General features: G+C 38.1%; 1 protein-coding gene across 1 annotated transcript in view; it reads left to right on the plus strand.

The window, feature by feature from the left end:
* The first annotated feature begins 367 nt into the window (after window positions 1–367).
* The window catches only part of SLC39A10 (solute carrier family 39 member 10), a 40,383-nt gene continuing 24,308 nt past the window's right edge, over window positions 368–16,442 (plus strand). Inside the window, exons 1-3 of the mRNA XM_090282045.1 lie at window positions 368–706; window positions 10,006–11,033; window positions 13,375–13,582. Coding sequence (XP_090138171.1) covers window positions 10,017–11,033; window positions 13,375–13,582 — 1,225 coding nt within the window. The 5' untranslated portion in view covers window positions 368–706; window positions 10,006–10,016. The remainder of the gene's footprint in view (window positions 707–10,005; window positions 11,034–13,374; window positions 13,583–16,442) is intronic.

Genomic DNA, 16,442 nt, shown 5'->3' on the forward strand with positions numbered 1-16,442 from the left:
AGGCTTGTAAGGCCTGCAGGAAGGGCTCTGTACTCAATTGTGGGGTGAGGGAGAGCCATGAAAAAAAAACCCTCACATTTAGCACTAAGTAAATATTAGCTTTTTCACTCAGACTTTAACAAAGGAGAGGAGTTAAATTAACGTAGATGTTTAACTCGTGTACGGATAAACATCCTGATTTATTAATCTGAAAGCTGGTTAAAGCATTCGTGCTTTTAGCTTTCATCACTCATCCGCCTCCTCAGGCCGCAGCAAGCAACGTGCAAAGCTGGGAGAGAAGGCCAAGTGGTGAAGGGCGCTCCACGCATGCGCTAGAAGCCGCCGCAACTCCTCCGCGGTGTTCTTTCTTGGAACAAAACTAGCGCGGGGCCACGGGGCTCCGCAGTTTGCGTAGATTCCAATTTCCTTTTGCTCTGAAGGTCCGAGTTGAATCCGCGAGTGGTGTGCTCCCCCTACGCAAGCTGCGTTACCCGAAATGAATGGCTGGGTGATGCGTGTACGTCCGGAGCGTAGCACCCGCGAGGCAGACGGGGTGCGGCTGCGCAGGGGCCTGAGTGGGCTGTGTACGCCGCTAGCGTAGTGTGGCGTCTGACGCGCGAGCCTGCGCGACGCAGTTAGCGCAGCCAGCTTTGGTGAATACACGATTTGGTGCAGCCGGGGTTTGGTACCGAGCGGAGAGGAGATGCACACGGCACTCGAGTGTGAGGTAACTATAAAACCCCGATTTGTTTACATTCCCTCCCCCAGAACCGGCCCCAAGCGCGGCGGAGACTGCGAGTCCCGGGACAGTGGTGGGGGGGAGCGCAGAAAGGGAGACAAGAACCTGGGAGTCCCGGCCGAGGGACCCTCGGGGATCCGGGCACTGGAGTCCCCGCAGCTGCTGCAGTAGTCGGCGGCGGCGGCGGCTGTGGCGAGCTGCAGCGAAGCGCGTGGGAAACCCCGCTCCTCGTGTGCGCTTTGAGCTGCCCCGGAGTTTGGCGACAGGGCAGCCTCTGCGCCGCGTGTGGGATCCCGCGCCTGACTTAGTCTCCAGTAGAGGCTGGGGAGCGGCGCGGAAAGGGAGGGAGTGACCGCTGGGCTAGCAGCGGTCAGGGGGCTGCGCGGGGGCGGCCTGGGTGCCGAGGGTGGGAGCATCCGCAGTCGGGTCTTGGAGGGGCTTGTTGTGGGGTGGTGTCGAGTGCCCCCGATTCTTCCTGCCCCGCCCTCCCCCCCGGTCAACCGTGGGGTCGAGCCGGAGGACCCCGGGATGGAGGCTGGGCGCCGCAGTTCCGGCACCGGGAGGCTAACGGTCGGTGCTACCTGAGCTCCGACCGCGGGAGGCCTCGTGGGGGCTTGTTTTTCCCCTCGACCAACCGAAAAGCCGAGGCGGGGCACAGGGGAGTTCACATGTAGGCCTGTGGGGTCCGTGGAGCTGAGGGTTCGGTGGGGCTGGGTCGATGGGGGAGGCCGTTGGGGAGGGAGGTGGTGCCGCTGCCCGGGCTTTGTTCCTGAAAGCCCTTCGGCGGAGGGCGCTGTGGGGCCCGGCGGGGGAGAACAGGGGAGACTTTGCGGCCACCTTCTCTGGCTCTAGGGATCTGCTCAACTTCTCATGTTTCTCCCTTGGGACCCCCCGAGCGCCCCAGCTCAGAAGGGGGCTTTGGAGGGCGCGGCTGATGTGACGTTGAAGGTCTTCCTGTGGCTTCTGTTAAGAACTGTTCACGTGGGAGCCTGCCCACATGGGCTGGCCTTCGGAGCTGGACGCAGGAAGACAGACAGATCCCTGCAGGATCCACGGCTCGGGGTCGTTCACTCCTGTCCTGGTGTCTGAGTAATAAAAGCTGACATGAAAGCACGTAATGCCGTAACGCTGTTCCGGACTCCGCTTTTACTTTGAAACTGACTCATATTCTTAATGGATCTGAACTAGCATGTGGCAGGTTCCAGTGAGCGCGCGCGCGCGCGTGTGTGTATGTGTGTTCGTACTTATCTAAATTCTACCTAAGAACAAGCAAGTAAGATGTTGGAAAAGCTGGAGAACTTAGAATGTAGTTGATCTTGGTAAGACTGGCTGAAAGCCTTAAGTCAGGACTCGTGTACTGGTTTATATTATGAGTTCCTACTCTACAAATTTTGAATATCTCACGTCACTTGCCCCAGATAGCTGATGGGATGTTTCTTTCACATCGAATTTCTTTCTCCCCTTTCTCTCTAAAGTCAATATATACTTGCGTGAGGATTTTTTTTATAAAGCTAATACAGTTCTTTTTCTTTATTGAGCACCTGATTTGAAGAACTTCAGGAGGCCTCTAGGTACTACTCTAGAGGATGTTTGTGGGTGTTGTTTTGTTTTTTTTTTAACTGATTTATGGAGACTATAGGATATAGGTATCATAGCAAGGGAAGTTAGTCACTGGGAATGATCATTTGCTTTTTTTTAATTAAATTTTTTATTTTTTTAAATTATTTTTTATTGTTTTTCAATTACAGTTGTCCCATTTTCCCCCCATTGCTCCCCCCACCCAGCCCACCCCTTCTCCCACAGTCATTCCCCACTCCATTGTCCATGTCCATGTCCATGTGTCATTTATACATGTTCTTTGACTGATCATTTGCTTTTAAAGCGAATTTACCTTTATATTCCATTCCCGCCTCCCCTCATCTACCCCCAGTAATTGGCCAGTACTGGCAGGATTTTTCCACTTTGGAGTAAGACTTAAGGTTGAAAACTGACCCATTATTAGCTAGTTTGGTTACTTTGAGCAAAGTAAAGTTACTTTAAAGTTACTTAATCTTTTTACTCTGTGAACTTGAAGTACTAAAAAAAAATCCCACGTGGTAGGTTTACTATGATCGTTAGTTAAGTGACATAAGGAACCAAAGGGCTGCAGATACTTAATTCATTTTCCTTTTTAAAATATATGAACATTTCAGTTCTGTAGTGGTTGAAGGACTACTTTTCTATTTTTTCCCCCTATACTCGATTACCCCCAGAACATAAGGTTTAGGTTTAATGGTCTCTACTGGACCTTTGCATTGATAGGCATCCTGTTATTCTCTTACATTAAGTAAACCAGGGAGTTTTTTCTGCCTCTCATGTGTATTATAACATAGTTATAAACACACATCTTGAGTTTTCCCTGCCAGGCTAAACTCCTTGAGGGAGATATGCTCCACAGCTTTTTGTCACATGATGCTCATGGACACGTTATTCAGTGATTTCAAAGCTTGGTTGTTCAGCTCTTTAAAATGTTAATTGAATACAACACAAATTTAGCTTTAACCCAAAGATTTTTTTTGGATAAAAATGTCATCCTTTGTCTATGTTGTGCCTGCCTTGAGAATGGAAATACCATCGGTTTGCATTGTTTTATATTAAAAGGACACTATCACTAGTGCATTTTTAGACTGATAATCACAAGATGCAAAACAAGGTACACAGAAAAAGGAATTGTAGGCAGTCAAACCTTTTTTTTCCCCTTTATAACAAGTTTTATAACCCTATGAAATCATCTTTCATTAAATAGTAAAATTCTCAAGAAAAATATACTAATTGTGGCTTAAAAAAAAAAAGATTTCTATTTATTTTTAGAGAGAGGGGAAGGGAAGGAGAGAAACATCCATGTGAGAAGTATCCATGTAAAAGAGAAATACCAATCAGTCACCTCTCGCACACCCCCAAGAGGGTTCAGCCGGGGGGCCTGTGACCCAGGTATGTTCTGGACCAACTGGAAATCCAACCGGCAACCTTCTGGGCTTGCAGGATGAAGCCCAACCCACCTAGCCGGCGCCTAACTTCAGCTTCAAGTTTCCAAGTCCGACCAAGGCAGAAGAGTGCCCAGTCTGTCCCAGTAGCTTGATGCTGCCCCCTAGTGTTTCCTTCTGAACTTTTCTGGAGCTTAGCTACACCTACACCTTTTCCTAAAACAAAATCTTTTAAAATTACGATTCGACTCCTTAGTGCTATATGTCTGGTCTCCTTGGGATTTCCTCCAGCTGCTGGTTAGTGTTACTAATAAAATAGACATTTTTGAATCGGTTAATTTTAATTGCTTTTATCCCCCAGTTTTCCAAATGGGTGAATTTTGGGTAGAAATAAAACAGTATAATGCCAAATTGCCTTGCAAGAGTATATAGGGGATTTTTCTTTTTCTACTTATTGATTTTAGAGAGAAACGTCGATTTGTTGTTCCACTTATTTATGTATTAATTGGTTAATTCTCATATGTTCCCTGGCTGGGAATTGAACCCACAACCTTGTATCAGGATGATGCTCTGACCTACCCTGTCAGGGCCTGTACAGGAGTTTTCAAAGCAGGAAGGATATATGTTAAAGGTGAATCTTTGAAGTTAGCTTTGTATATGAATAACAGCAATTTTATTAATTTAATCTGGGCTTAGTCTTGAAAAAGTGATAGTAAAAAATTGCTTTCTGGATCAGTTTAGTCCCATGTAACTTTGTATGGCCTCGACTGTACTGAAATGAAAATGCTAAAATCACATGGTGAGCTTTTTTTTAAGTCAATTTTATTTTGAGCTATGAGTTTTATAGAATGATCTTTGAAAACTGTGTCTAGGACCTTTCATAACCACAAGACTTTTTGAAGTCATTTATGGAAACTAAAGTTTCAAATTATGCCAGTTATCAATATTCCAAACTACTTTTTTTCTGTTCATTATTTTCTATTCAGTTAATTCGATGTGGGCCACACAATGACTTAGGTTTTTCCAAAATAAGCTAATATATTCTCAAAATTTTACCACAATCAGAACATTTAAAAATGTGTTCAGTACGTATTAAGGCAATTTACAACTGAAATCACAAAGTTTTAAATAACAATAGCATTCAAATTATTCCAGCTGCTTAAGAGATTACCATTAATGTTCAGGCATTAAAACAACACGATTTATTGTTAGATCATAAGTAAGTGTCATAATATTTTTCTATTCTCTTATCAGAACATAAGGGTTTTTTGGTTGCCAGATATAAGGATGAAATTTTTTAATAGATTTTTCATGCTAGAAGGTGTTACTAGAATGGGATGGTGGTGGTGGTATTTATAGGTGTAAGCATATGGATAAAACCTAAAATCTTAGTGTTTAAATTGTATTCATTAATTTAGATGATTTTATAATTACTCATATTTTAGATATTTTACTGCTGAGAGAGAAGGGGGTATCAGATAATCTTGTCCTCGCATTAACATTACTAACAGCCATGTTATCCTTAATGTGTGCCCTACTTTTGGGGACCATCCATTCCAGGCAGAAAAGAGGTTTTAGGGAGATTAGAAAAGCAAATCAGAATGTTGTAGGAAGTATCTTAATCCTATTTATGTAATAAGATTATGTAGTTTTATAGGACCACACGTGTTGTTACTAGAACAATTATTATGAATTATGCATGAAAGTTATTTTTCATCCTCTAGTCATTATCTAAGACTTGTCAGTGATCACTTTAGTTTTTAGATTTATTTTCATTCATATAGGAAGTAGAAAATCAAAATAGCCTTCAGCTGTAGTAACAAGGTAGCAAAGATACACACCCCAGCCAGCCTTGACTGGTGTGGCTCAATTGGTTGGGGGTCCTCCCACAAAGTGTGAAATGTTGCCAGTTGATACCTGTTGGGGCCCTGCCTGAGTTGCGGTTTGGTCGCTGGTTAGAGCACATGCTGAAAGTAGCCAGTTGATGTTTCTTTCTCCCATGGATAGTTCTGTTCCTCTTTCTCCCTCCCTTCCCCTTTTTCTAGAAATAAATAAAATCTTTAAAATATATATATATCCCACTGTTCTATTACTTCAATATCTACAAATAAAAATAAACCATTTCAGATGTGCCCTCACACTTCTAAACTTTTCTAAATTTTCTTCTGAATTCACTTTATGTATTGTGTGACTTTTTGAGTTTTAAGATAGTGGTTTCCCCTCCAGTTGTTTACTGAATTGATAAATGTTTTTTAAAAATCAGTACGTTAATGATCAGCAAGCTATGCCCTATGTGCCACCTCAGCTTGCTTTTGTAAATTAAGTATTACTGGACACAGCCTTCTCATTTGTTTATGTATTGTGTATGGCTTCTTTTGTGCCATAATGGCAAAATTAAGTAGTTGCCTTAAATATAATACTATATTGTCTGCAAAACCTAAAATGTTCCTTTTAAGTCTGCCAACCCTTGGATCCAGTTCCTAATGCTCTATCATTATTTGACATGTTGTTCTTTATAAAATAGTTCTATCATCCTAGAACCTATATGAGTAAAATATTTTGGTAGGAATACATTCTTTCAAATATGAATTCATAGGCAATGTGAGTTCTCATGTGTTCTTCACCTATTGTAGAAACCTTTCGTCTGTTCCCGGTTCCATTTTCCGTCTATAGGAAGTCTAATACCTTTCTTATGTATGCTTGGTGTTGGAACGTGAAGCCCTTGGCCTTAAACTTTGAGCTACCACCTAAACACTATTATACTGTTTCTATTACTTTTGTAGCATCTCTCACGTTTACTAGTTTAAAAGGTACTTGTATCTTCCTTATACCTCCTTCAGAAGAGAATATATTCCATACTTATTTTTATGCCTTCTCATTGCTTCTGTCCTCTTTTTCTTTCCTCCTCTTTCTCCTATCTGCCCACTTCCCATATTAAGCAATGCATGATAATGTGTTCATGGGCCTGTGAACAAATGTTTCTGTGTAATAACTCTTAGTGTACCTTTTCTGGAGGTGAATCATTATTTTGTTTATGTAAGGAGAAGTGTACTTTATGTTGTACAGGAACATAGACTCTTGATGAAGGGAGCTATGGAAAGATTGGTTTATATACCTTATCAAGATAAATAGAATAGTATATGATTTATTACATTATAAAAGCATGAAATCAGTAAAACAGTATAATGTTAGAAAAACATTTTATGATTGTAATATAGTAATTACATACAATTCACATATAATAAAAATAATTAGATACTATGTATGATATATATTATAAAACAATGAGGTTGTTTTTATTACCATAGATCTTTTTTTAGTGAAGAATTTCAACTGACTTCATAACTTATGTTTTTTAAGATTTAAAATAATTATTTACATAGAGAGAAAGGGAGGGAGAAAGAGAGGGAGAGGAACATCCATGTGTGAGAGAAACACTGGTCTATTGCCTCTCACATGCCCCCAACCAGGACCTGGCCTAACACCCAGGCCAGTGCCCTAAGAAGGAAATAGAACCAGTGACCCTTCCTTCAGATTGCTGGCTATACTCAATCCACTGAGCCACACCAACAGAGCCAATAATGGCTTTTAATTTCTCCTTCTATTCTGTTTCTTTCTAGAAGACTTATAATAATTTTTGTTTCTAATTACGTTTTCTAGTTTTTTACTAGAGGAAATTAGATTTCTGAAATTTATTTATTTATTTACTTACTTAAAGACCTTATTTATTTTTATAGATAGGGGAAGGGAGGGAGAAAGAGGGAGAGAAACCTCAATGTGCAAGAGTCACATCGATTAGTTGCCTCTCACAAGCCCCCAAATGAAGACCTGGCCTGCAACCAGGCATGTGCCCTGACTGGGAATCAAACCAGCAACCTTTCATTTCACAGGCCAGCACCCAATCCACTGAGCCACACCAGTCAGGGCATAAAAAACTTTTAATTGAAATACATTATGTAAGTGGAAAAGTACAGAATATAAGTACAATGAATTATCACAAAGTAATAACATTACTCGAGGGAAGAAAGAGAACACTACCATACTATTTAATCACAATTATTGTCTCTTACCTTTCTTTTAAAAAGCAACCATTATCTTGGATTAGTTTTACCAGATTTTGACTTTATCGTCGTCGTCGGCAGCCGTCCGTCTCAAGAGACGATGGTGTAGCTTCTTAAGAGTCTATCTGCACCGCTGAGAATGGCTGTGCAGTCCGACTCGGGAGTGACACGGTATCTGTCTCCTCCCGTGTTGAATCGACATCTTACGATGACGCTGAAGTGTCCTCTCCAGTGAAGCTGAAGCTACAGAGCCTGGGCAGGGTGATATGGAGGGTCTGCTGTTGCCCATGCAGCAGACCCCCCCTCTCTTCGCAGCTGAAGGGTCCAAGGGAAAGACGGAGTCAATACAGCTTGGCTTCAGGTGCGCCGCAGGAGTTGCCGGTGTTGACTACAACGTCAAACCGCCTTAGGGACTCCGGCTCCGGATTTTCTGGATTTTCTGTCGGGGTTTACTCCCTTAGCCTTTCCCCTGAAGAGGTATGCCGCAAGGCAGCGGAGGTTTTTTGGAGTCAGAGTTTTCCTTCTCTGATGTGCCCTGACTGGAAGATCGAACCAGCGACACTTAGCTCGCAGGCCGACGCTCAATCCACTGAGCCAAACCAGCCAGGGCTTTTTTGACTTTATATTTATATATATATATATATATATATAAATAAATAGAATTATACATCATGGTTTCTTTAGTGTTTGTCATTTTTTGCTCAGTCTAGTATGTGTAAAACTCATCTATGTTAATGCATGAAGCTATAATTTTATTTTCATTGCTGTGTAGTATTTCACTGTAAGGTTATTGTTTTATTCATTCTACTGTTGAACATTTGGCCTTTTTTCTGTTTAGAGCTATAATGAATAATGAATATGTGAACTTCTATGTTCATGTCTGTTGGTGTCCCTGCAGATGCATTTCTGTCGATCATATACCCATAAGTAGAATTGTTATGTGAATGGATATGCTTATGTTCAGATCCAGCCAAAGTTTTCCAAAAGATTCCAATCTACCATCCTGCCAGCGGTGTCTGCAGGTTCCAGTAGACTCCATTTTTTTGCTTACATCTTTTATATTCTCTTCATTCTGGTGGGTATACAGTGGTATCTAATTGTGATTTTATTTTACATTTCACTGATGACTACTGAGGTTTGGATTCTTGCTTCTTAGTAATTTAGCTGTCTTATGAAATAAATACATGTTCGCATTTCCCCACCAAGTTGTCTCACAATTGTCAGCTGATTTGTGGAAATTCCTTATATATTCTTGACTGGTAACACTGTTAATCTCCTAAGTTGTGGCTTATCATTTTAGTCTTTAATGAAATCTCTTGATGAACAGAAATTTTTAAATTTTAATTAATATACTTTATAATGCTTTTTATGTCCCTATCTTGAAGGTCTTGACGCTAGTCTCCCAAATAAATCTTCTGCACCTTACTGTACAATAGCCACTAATAGACGCACAACCTTGGCATATGGGGACAACGTTCTGACCAACTGAGCTACTTACCCAGCCAGGGCACTTCTGGGATCTTTATTGAGATCACATTGGATCTGTATCTCATCCAATCATAAACATGATATACTCAACCATTTATGTAGGTCTTTCATTTCTCTCAATAATATGTGATCTTTTTTTTTTTTTTAATGTAAAGGTGTTGTACATCTTTTCTTAGGTTTATTCCTAGTTATTGGCTATTGTAAATAATATTGTTTTCTAATTATTGCTGGTATATAGGAATACAGTTAATTTTAGGTTATATTATCCTTATATCCAGCAACTTATCTAAATTAACTTATTAAGTCTTAGAGATTCTTTTGGATTTTCTACATACCCAATCCTACCATTTGTGAATAATGACAGTTTAGTTTCTTTTTGACTCTTACACATTTTATCATTTTATTTCATCTTGCCTTATTGCACTGACCAGCGCCCCAAGAGCAGGATCAGCAAACTTTTTTGTAAAGGACCAGATGGGAAGGAAGCCAGCAAGACTTGTATAAATGTATATACGCTTAAGTGTTATAAAAGAGAGTCAGAATAGTTTGGTAGATGAGTCTTGAGCAGTTTGTATTAATTCAAAGGGCTGTACGCTATTTTGATAAAAGGGGCCATTGTTACATGGAATTAGAAAAGGAAAGAATGGTTCATAGCCATGAAAGTAATGGGCTAAAACATTTGCCTAGTGGATTGGCAACTGCTGGAAAGTTTATGATTATTTTGAATGTGACTAAGTATAAACTAATATTTGCCTCTCTTTTTAAATCCTTTTAGGAAAAATAGAAATGAAGGTACATATGCACACAAAATTCTGCCTCATTTGTTTGCTGACATTTATTTTTCATCATTGCAATCACTGCCATGAAGAACATGACCACGGTCCTGAAGAGCATCACAGACACCATCATGGAATGACAGAGTCAGAGTCAAGCAAATTTTCAGTGCCGGATGCTGAAAATGAAAAAAATTATTATATTGAAAAACTTTTTGACCGTTACGGTGAAAATGGAAGATTATCCTTTTTTGGTCTGGAGAAACTTTTAACAAACTTGGGCCTTGGAGAGATAAAAGTAGTTGAGATTAATCATGAGGATCTTGGCCATGATCATGTTTCTCACTTAGATATTTTGGCAGTTCAAGAGGGAAAGCATTTTCACTCACATAACCATCAGCATTCCCATAAGCATTTAAATTCAGAAAATCAAACTGTGACCAGTGTATCAACAAAAAGATACCATAAATGTGATCCAGAGAAAGAGACAATTGAAGTATCTGTCAAATCTGATGATAAACACATGCATGATCATAATCATCGCTTATGTCATCACCATTGCTTGCGCCATCATAACCTTGATCATAACACTACTCGGCATTTTCCTAATGATTCCATTACTCACAGTGAGCGTGGGGAGCATAGCCATGAACCTGCAACAGAGACCAATAAAACACAGGAGCAATCTGAAAGTAAGCTACCGAAAGGAAAGAGAAAGAGAAAAGGGAAGAAGAGTGATGAAAATTCTGAGGTTATTACACCAGGTTTTCCTCCTAACCATGATCAGGGTGAACAATATGAACATAATCGGGTTCATAAACCGGATCGTGCACATAACCCAGGTCATTCCCATGTACATCTTCCAGAACATACTGGTCATGATCCTGGTCATGGACACCAAGATCCTGATCCTGATAATGAAGGTGAACTTCGACATACTAGAAAGCGAGAAGCACCACGTGGTAAAAAAAGTGCAATTTATTCAGCTGCTAATCACAAAGATCATAATGAAGATGACCGTCAACATGAGGTAAGTATAAAAAGGTGGTTCTCCATAATTCTCAGGTAATTGGGGAGCACTTTACATAAAAAGAATTAACAGTGGAATAGTCAGTCATATTCAAACTTATTTCTAGGTAATGTAAAATAAATACGTTAAAGAATTAAAATCAGATTAAGGATTTTTATCTGGATTTTCACTTGCTTTGTTTGTTCTCAAATTTGGGTTTTTAAAATCTAAATGTTTGAAAGTTGTTAGAAATTACATCCTTGTATTCATTTTTTATTTTACTATCTTACAACTTTTTGACTTCCCAAGTTAGTTTTCATGTTGTTACTATCAGCTGGTTTCCAGATATTCTAGTCAGTCTTTCCTCTGGCTGGGCAATTTCTTTTTCATAACTATTCGTCGGCAGCCGTCCGTCTCGAGAGACGATGGTGTAGCTTCTTAAGAGTCTACCTGCACCGCCGAGAATGGTTGTGCAGTCCAACTTGGGAGTGACACGGTATCTGTCTCCTCCCATGTTGAATCGACATCTTGCGATGACGCTGGAGTGTCCTCTCCAGTGAAGCTGAAGCTACAGAGCCTGGGCAGGGTGATATGGAGGGTCTGCTGTTGCCCATGCAGCAGACCCCCCCTCTCTTCGCAGCTGAAGGGTCCAAGGGAAAGACAGAGTCAATACAGCTTGGCTTCAGGTGCGCCGCAGGAGTTGCCGGTGTTGACTACAACGTCAAACCGCCTTAGGGACTCCGGCTCCGGATTTTCTGTCGGGGTTTACTCCCTTAGCCTTTCCCCTGAAGAGGTATGCCGCAAGGCTGCGGAGGTTTTTTTGGAGTCAGAGTTCTATTAAGTAACTATTAAGTTATTGAATTAATTGTGGAATGGTTCCCAGTCATTGATACAGCTCTGAACCAGGTATTTTGTAAATATGATAGGTTTGTTTTCTCTATACACTTAATGATAGGGCCTACTTGCTCATAATATAGTTTTTTTTTATTGTTGTTTGTTTTTAATGTCTGACAGATTTAGGCTGAATGCAAAAAGATAAAATAATAGAAAACTAGTAGTAATGAGGTAGTTGTGGTTTTCTTCTAAATTTTCATGATTATTTGAATACTTTCACATTTGATTGGTTCCTTAATTTTTTAAATCTGTTCATCTTAAACATCTATTTTTGTTTCATTAAAGATATATTAACACCTTTGTTCTAATTTTTATCATTCTTAAGTTTTAAAAAATTGTTGAATTTGTTCATGTGTATAAAAGCAGCACCATCAAATGTGGAATATGACTTCACCCTTTATTGTTTATGTCTCTATAAATGAAGTATGTTTTGCATCTAGGTAAATGTCTTTATGTTTCTTCCCTGGAGAAATCATCAGATGTTTAGTTTTTAGCAGTATAAAAAAATGATTTTAAAATAACTCATAATATGAGTTAGTTTAAAGAAATATATTCATTTATCACATGGATGATATTCTAGGCTCTTTCATTGTTAATAACTGGGCAATATCATTAATGTTTACTCTTTGTATCAAACTTGTGGAATCTGAATCATCAAACCTGATGCATAGTGGGAATTTTCTCAGATTTATGGAAATATTGTATGCATTGGTTAAGTAGCATCTTATGTTAAAACCTGAGAAGAATCTTGTTTGTTTGTTTGTATGCATGTTCTGATTTTGTTTTTTGTACATAGATAAAATCATACAGCAAGATAGCAAGTCAATAAACCTGAGTGGATAAGTATGAAAAAAAGGCAATACCGTCTTTTTTTGCCATAATTTAGATATTTGTTTTCTATATGATGGGCTCAAACTGGATCACACCGTTACCCGCTTTGTTTTGTTTTGCAGTTAAAAAGTACCAGTGGCTGAAGCTGCCTTTTTTCATCTTCCAGTTTTAGTATTGTGCTAGAATTCCCCAATATGATACTCTTTTGGGGTACCTTAGGCAGTGAAAAGGGCTATATTATAGTATAATATAAAGTTATTAAAGTATTTTATGTTAAACACTTTAACAAATAAGAATCTTGAGTAATTGGTAAATACTCTTTGACTAGAGAAGTGATTTTTCTTCTTACTGTTTAAGAATCTTGGGAATATAGTTATGAATCTCTTTTACGGCAAAAGATAGTTATCTTTTATGTGTTAGAGTAGAAAAATGGTTAAAGTCCATAAGAAGTCTTGGGCAATAAGTTGAATGTATTCTCATCATAAATATCTATCCAAAAAGCTTTATTTCTGATAGATATCTGTATATTACAAATTATTTCCAAATGATAATTAGAATATTTTCTTTATATATTAATTTTTCTACATAATCCTCTTTAAATACTCTTACTTCATTTGTTTTATCAATTTCCTTGCAGTGCTTGAATGTCACTCAGCTGTTGAAATACTATGGTCATGGTGCCAACTCGCCAATCTCAGCTGATCTGTTTACATATCTTTGCCCTGCATTGTTATATCAGATTGACAGCAGACTTTGTATTGAGCATTTTGATAAACTTGTAGTTGAAGACTTAAATAAGGATAAAAATATGGTTCCTGAAGATAAGGCAAACATAGGGGGATCAGGTAAGAAAGATTTAACTTTTTTCTCCTTAAAATTGTTTCTATACTACTATTTTTATGGAATTGAATAAGAACGTAACTCCAAAATATTGCCTTCCTTTTGGTGTCTTTCAAAGTTTTAAGTCATATGTTTAAAAAAGATTAGAAGACACAGTAGTTTACATACCTCTTCTGATATTACAGAGGAATATTTTGCTAGACAACTAGATTAAAAATGATAATACAGGCTTGTGATAAATGGATCTTTCTTGATGGGTAAATGTGTAAGTTAACAGGGCCCCTAATTAAAGTTACTTGGCATTCTAATTGCCTAATATTTAGCAAGATTTGAAGAGTTCTGGTGAAAAGCTAAGATTATTAAGTTTTTAAGGAAGTATAAAGGGAAGCCAATGTGATTAAACTCTAGGAATGTTTCAAAAATGCTAGTATTTGGCATATGAACTTCATCATGGCCATTTCTAGAGAGCTTAACTAAGGTAAAACCAAGACTTTTAAAACTTTTCTAGGCTCTTTTTTTCATATCTAGTGATTAAATAATTCCACTTTGATGTTCACAGGTACCTCACACATAGTTATTTCCAAACTTTACACACAGTTTTTACATCTTATTGAATCTCATGCCTTTAAAATCCATGCTTTTGATAGTATCTGAAAATCTTTGACTTTTTTTTTCAAGTGTTTGTTTTGTTTCCTTTTTTCCTTGTATAATCAGTTATCAAGTCCAATTGAGCCTTCTCTTAATACCTCCCAACTCTACTGATTGTGTCATAACTTTAGTTCATGTCCTTCTTGCTTTTTTATTGAATTATTGAAATAACTATATCTTCTTCTGCCTGTATTCTTGTTCCCCTGGTAAATCATCACTTTTAGCACTTAAGCTAAATTTGTCTTTCTAAAATGCAAATGAGCTTCTCTGATGAGTTTTTTCTTTGTAGTGATAGCTAACAGTATATTTTTACTTTATATATTAACAACTACGAGTAGCAGGCACTGTTCTAAACTCAATTCATTCACTCCTCAAAGCAGTTCTGTGAGGTGGGGAATGTTATCCTGATTACTTTGCCAAAGTCTCAGACTAGTAAGTAATAATGCTGATTTCAAGCCTAGGAAGTTTCACTATTTTGTTATCCACATGCTAAGTGTTGTATGCTTTTTTCTTTTCATTAAATTTAACAGTAATTATTGAATTATTATATGAGGGAGCTATTATATGATTCTTAAAGGTAAGGGAGCTGGAATACAGAAAAGTTTAGAAACTTACCCCAAATTCCTTACCTAACAAATGATAGGACCCGCCAACTCTAAAGTTTGTCTGATAAATCCTCTGGGGAGTTAATCACTATGCCATTATCTTCCAAATTTAGTTAATTCTGGTATCACTTTGGTGATTGTTGCCATATATTTTTACACTATAGTTTTCATTTGGTATCTAATATTTTTATTTGTCATATATATATTGTAAACAATAATATGGATTTGATGTCATGTGTTGTATTTTTCTTCAGATATTTTAGGAAACTGCGTTATGCTATATTGTTTAAAGTTCAGAGTCCTTTACTTGGCCAATGAGGATATGCAGAATATAAAGCCTGCCTACCTACCTCTCTTCCATTCTTATCCCCCATCATTCCTTTATTTCTTCTTAGCTCTAACCAGAACAAACTCCTGATAATAGGCTATGCTGGTTCCTCATTCTTTGCTGCCTTTACATATTCTAAACCTATACTTGAGTGACTACTATGATTCCTCAAAATTTCAGCTCAAGGATTAGCCCCTCTGGAATAATTTACTGATCATCCTAGGATTAATTAAATCTCCTTTCTTGACACCTTCTGGATATTTCCATCATTGTACAGAGCTTGGAGGATCTTAATAATTGGATCAGCTATCTGTTTTTGGTGGACTTCAGTTGCTTAAAGGAAGTGACTTGAGTCTTTCATCTCAGCATCTGTAGTGCCTATGGTAAAGGGTACTTTGGACAAAAAGTAAGCACTTATGTATTGATTTAATGAATTAATTGCTTAATATTAACCTATAAGCATTGAGTTATAATCCAGGAAAGACACTTGTTGAAAATAAGTCTTTGAAGATCATCTTATAAATATATCCATTAGCCTAGTGTATTTAGGAAGATAATATTCTGTGAGTGAAATTTTCATGAACTTAATCATGTGCAAAATCATGATGAACACAGTATTGCTGGTTGAAATGCCCAAGATATAGTGGTGCTATTGCATAGTCCTTAAAATTATTAAATTGATATGTATAAATATGGGCTAAAAACAGAATTCTGATAAGATAAAATTGAAAATTTTTTTCCTTAGTATAGTAAAGTTTAAAAATATCACATTTCAGTATGTGAGGTTTACTTGGGATAGAGATATTCCCTAAAGCTTGAAAGAGTACCAATAAAATAAAATGCTGTCAATGTATAACACAGTAAGTCCTTTAGGAACTACCTATTCTTGGTTAATTTCTTTGCAGTAGGAAAATAATTTGAAAATAGATAAATTAATCATGGTAGCCTATATTTATTGGAACCTTACCATGTGCTGTTCTAAACATTTTTACAAGTGTTTACTATGCTTAATTTGTTAAACCCACAAGGTAGATACTTCTATTAATTTCTATTTACTGAGAAAAAGAGGCTTTGAGAAGTTAAGTAATTTTCATAATGTCACATAGCTGCCAGGTAGCAGAGCCTAATAGGAACTAGGGTGTTCTCCATATAAAAGCCTATGAACTATCAGAAAGAGAAACTAAGAAAAACAACCCCATTTACAGTTGCAACAACAAAAAAATAAGGTACCTAGGAATAAAGTTAATCAAGGAGGTAAAAGACCTTTACTCAGAAAATTATAAG

Source organism: Furipterus horrens, unplaced genomic scaffold, assembly GCF_987537825.1.
Source record: "Furipterus horrens unplaced genomic scaffold, mFurHor1.1.pri manual_scaffold_1, whole genome shotgun sequence".
NCBI classification, from domain to species: domain Eukaryota; kingdom Metazoa; phylum Chordata; class Mammalia; order Chiroptera; family Furipteridae; genus Furipterus; species Furipterus horrens.